Raw genomic sequence first — 4,244 nt, 5'->3', positions numbered from 1 at the left:
ATTTGGGGAGCCCTGTGTTGTTTAAAGTGATTACATATGGTTTCTCTATCCTTGTTGTTTCAATGGAGTAATACTGTGTTTGAATAGACTAATATTGTGTTTCAAGTGATTGTTGGTGGTTTCGACAGATACAGACGAAGTTAACAAAATTGTTGATCTTTCCCATCAATTCTTTCCATTTTCGTGATGGTGAGTAACTGTTATATTTTCCGTCTGCATCTCCTGCTGTTTCTCGCTCAACTGTTTAATAGTGCCATTTTTGCAGGCGAAATATGTCTTATCTAGATGCTGTCCGTCACGCTTTCACGAGTCCCTACAAAATATTCGGTTACGGGATGTGCATAGGGATTTCATAAAGGATACCCCATTTACAGATTTGATTCTGCATGAGGGTCTCGAAGATGTCGAGTTGCGGAAGAAGATTTTGACGACAATGGTAAATAAATGGGATCCCAAACGGAAAGCTTTTTGTTTGGGCGGCATCGTACTCCCATTTCTAGTTAGTGATGTAGCTAAAATATTATGTTTAAGTATGATTGGGGAAAGGCCGCAATTTGATTGGTCGAGCAGTGATACTGTGGATGGTTGGAGGTTTGGGGGTCCAACCGCCACCTTTGACGAGGTGGTCAAGGTTATTCATGCCGATATGGATTCAGACGAAGAAGACTTCGTGAAGTCGACTGTGAAGCATTTGATATTGTTATTCTGCAGCACTGTCTTGTTTGCGCAGAGAGACCAGAAGGCATGTTCTTGCCTCTTCCCGTATATTGATCTGCAGACTATAGGAAATGTTGCATGGGCTTATCCCGTTCATGAGTTCTTGGTCAGATCATTAGATTCACATGCTGCACTCGGTGGAAATGGACATATATTGGGTTGCTCTATCATTTTACAAGTAATTTTCCATTCATTGCATATAGTTTTTTTCTTTCTATCTTATGCAGATCTAATCTACTTTGATATCAGGTATGGATATTTGAGCATACCACGTTATGGGCACCTAATTCTCCTGATGCGTATCCGCGTCTATTTAAGTGGACCGCTCAGATGAATACGAAGAAGATGGAGCATCAACAGTTGATTAACTGTATTATTCATGGGACGGTGAAAGCCGCAGAGGTGAGAGTATAATGCATGTTGGTCGTTGTATGTCTTTCGTGTTATTTTTACAGTCGTATTTGTAATTAGTAATATGGAATGTATTCCAGGTGGTTAGGAGGGTCGAAGCTACGGCAAGGGAAGAATCTCTACTTCGACTCGATGATCAACACGACGATGGTAGTATTCCTTGCGATTCAGTCGGTTCAATTGTGCTCCCAGTGGGGGATTGCATGGGTCAAACTCTGCCTGTAGTGAGGGATCCAATGAGGCCAATTGCGACATATCAGAGGAGGGAACGAAGGAGGAGAAGTACGAGAGGAAGAGGGGAACATGGGAAGTCTGAGGTACATGACTCCGTTACAAAGAGGTCATTGGGGGATGGCATGGGTCCAATTGTGCGCGTAGTGGGGGATTCAATGGCGCCAAATGCAGCAGAGCAGGGGATGGAAAGAAGGACGAGGAGTAGGAGAGGAAGTGGGGCACATGAGAAGTCCGAAGTAGATGAATCTGTTACAAATAGTTCATTGTTGGAGAGGTTAAGCAGAGTTGAACGTGAAATGAGGGAGGTAAAAATTCATTTGTTCGGGAGAGATTCCAGAAAGAGGGAAGGTTTGGAGTCAGGGAATAATATCCCAACGAAGATAACGAGAAAGAGGGAACGAGAGGCCGACAATATGGATGGGGAAGCCGAGATAGTGACTGCGAAGGGGGAAGTAGGGGATGGTGTTTTTGTAGATGATATGGGGAAACACATAGTTGATGATAGCGTAGAACATATCTCTATTGATAGCCTAATTACAAGGGATGTCAGGGATGTTGCAGCTAAAATGGTTATCTTGCTTGACAGTCCTGATTTGAACCTCAGTAAGAGTAAGAAATCAAATAAGAAAGAAGATGAAAAAGTAATTGGGAGCATTGAAAAAAATGTGAAGCAACGTCGAAGGAAGTTATAACCTAGTAGAGCAGTCAGTTCACCGTATGTCATAAGCAACCGGAAAAGCATGTATGCTCTTCGCAATATCACCGGGCCTGCAGCGATGAAGGTGGATGCATTGGCAGCGCTAGCACCTAGGTAAATTTTCGTACAACCTACATTGTTTTTTAATTCTAATATCTCCGATTAATTTCATACATAGGTTGTTTCAGTACAATTATATGACCAAAGGTCCATAGAGGTAGGTGACTTTTTACTCGATTTGCAGTGAGAGAGTCATTCACAGTGATGGGTACCACATGTGTAAAGAAGACTTGCTTATACTAACCGATCGTAGAGGGTGGATATCATCTCCGGTAAGATGTTATATGGTTCAGTTAGTAACGTAAAGCGTGAATAATGCGTTGGTACACATATCTTCTTAAATTCCTTCTCGTTGACCTATGGTCTGTTCTGTAGATTGTTAATGTATATACGGATTACTTGAACTTGCGGGACGAATGTTGGCGAACAACAAAAAAGGGATCATGCATTTGCCTTGCTACCCATCTACCTGTGAGATTAAATTCACTTATAAGTAATGGTTTTTGTTTCTGAAGCTGCGGGTAATTCTAACATTTCTTTTTCTGGTTGCAGCAAGTTATTCTTGACGAAAGATGTGAACGTCCCGATGCATGTTCCAGATTCGTAACTCGTGTAGAGAACACCCCTCTTCAAGAGATACGAAAAGTACTCATTCCAATTAACATTGATATGGTTCATTGGGTACTTCTCGTGTTGGATATGGGGCATCGTACCTTCCTTCTTTACGATTCTCTTTACAGTCGCACGGATTCTAGGAAGGTGCAACCCCTTGTGAGTACTACTCTTTACTTGATTCGTATGGCAATTATTAATTAATTTTTTGTTACTACTGCCCTAACGTATGGAATTCTTGATTTGTAGGTCGATTACCTTGTTAAATGGTTCAAAATGGTCAAAGACATTGATATAAGTGCATTCCCTATTGATGTAGTGGTCGATCGGCCCCTACAAGGTAACAGGTATGTTACGTGCAATTACTTCAGTTTACGATACCTCCGTAAACGATTAATTCTTCTTCTCAGTTTTGCTTCATGTTTTGCAGCCACGACTGTGGGCTGTTCGTTTTGAAAGAGATGGAATACATTACCCGTGATGCTAGCCTCGATTTCACCCAGAAAGATATTACGGCTATGCGAGCTTCCCTACTTTCGGAAATGTTTAATGGGGTCTATGGGAAAGTATCCCTATAAGTTGTTCACATTCTTACCTGGGAGTCATTGTTGTTGGTTGTACATGCATTAGAGTTCAATTGCTTGGCGGGTGATCCGATACTTGCTCTCCTCATTCCTGAAGTAGGTGGCGGAAATCAACCTGCTAGGGTGAGTGGATATTTTGCACACAATTGGGAAACACCAAAATGTTCTAGTTATTCATTATGATAATTGTGCTTGTTTGCAAGTAAGGCTTGTTCCAAATCCTGGCTCTCTTCAGTGTTAGTGGCAACTTGAAGAAGTCGTGGATGAGGAATGGCTTCAACATCTGGTCCTTCAATAGCAACCTTCTGGATGAGGAATGATCTATTGCCACCTGCAAGTCTCCCTTGGGAAAATCTTTTCAATGATCAGAAATCCACCCCTTCATCTCCAAGCTATTCTGCCCCTACCAAACGTAAAGAAATCACTCCTGGGGAGGAAGAAAAATCTCAGCCGTCCGGACTTCCCGGATTCTATTAAGCTTAAAACATCCTCAGGTGAGATCATTCAAGACCTGAGAGGGTTGTAGCTGTGGCTTGCTCCTTGCCTGGTGATCTGCCTCTCTGGTTGTTTGTTGCTCTCATGCTTGTTGGGGCTTCGAGCTTTGTTTTTTTCTTTTTGGGCTGTTTTTGCAGGTTCTGTCCTGTGTTTGGATGTTGTTGTTTGGGCTTCTTGCCTCTTTTTGTTCCCCCCTTTTATGTAAGGGGGTTGTTTTCTTGCTTCATGTATATCTTTGGTTTCCATAAATATATCTGGTCGGGGTCCTGCCTAACCCCAGCTTACTCATAAAAAAAATTTAAAAAACAACAAAAACAAAAAAGCTTCTGAGTGACCAGGATCGGGAAAAAGCTCTTTCTACTGGGGTAAAGATGAAAAATGTAGTGGGGACCGGTAAACTGACATGTTCCACAATTCCACTCTTTTCTCCATCC

The 4,244-nt window shown here is 42.1% G+C and overlaps 1 protein-coding gene across 1 annotated transcript; it reads left to right on the top strand.

The window, feature by feature from the left end:
• Window positions 1–2,102: 2,102 nt before the first annotated feature.
• On the top strand, window positions 2,103–3,309 carry LOC143855446 (putative ubiquitin-like-specific protease 1B). The gene is made up of 6 exons (XM_077365569.1): window positions 2,103–2,173; window positions 2,304–2,391; window positions 2,495–2,590; window positions 2,672–2,878; window positions 2,981–3,078; window positions 3,162–3,309. The coding sequence occupies exons 1-6, from the start codon at window positions 2,103–2,105 to the stop codon at window positions 3,307–3,309; spliced, it is 708 nt and encodes a 235-aa protein (XP_077221684.1).
• Window positions 3,310–4,244: the final 935 nt, after the last annotated feature.

Source organism: Tasmannia lanceolata, unplaced genomic scaffold (genome assembly GCF_043159265.1).
Source record: "Tasmannia lanceolata isolate RefF3 unplaced genomic scaffold, GAP_Taslan_0.1 ptg000021l, whole genome shotgun sequence".
NCBI classification, from domain to species: domain Eukaryota; kingdom Viridiplantae; phylum Streptophyta; class Magnoliopsida; order Canellales; family Winteraceae; genus Tasmannia; species Tasmannia lanceolata.
This window is presented reverse-complemented; position numbering and strand designations above follow the sequence as displayed.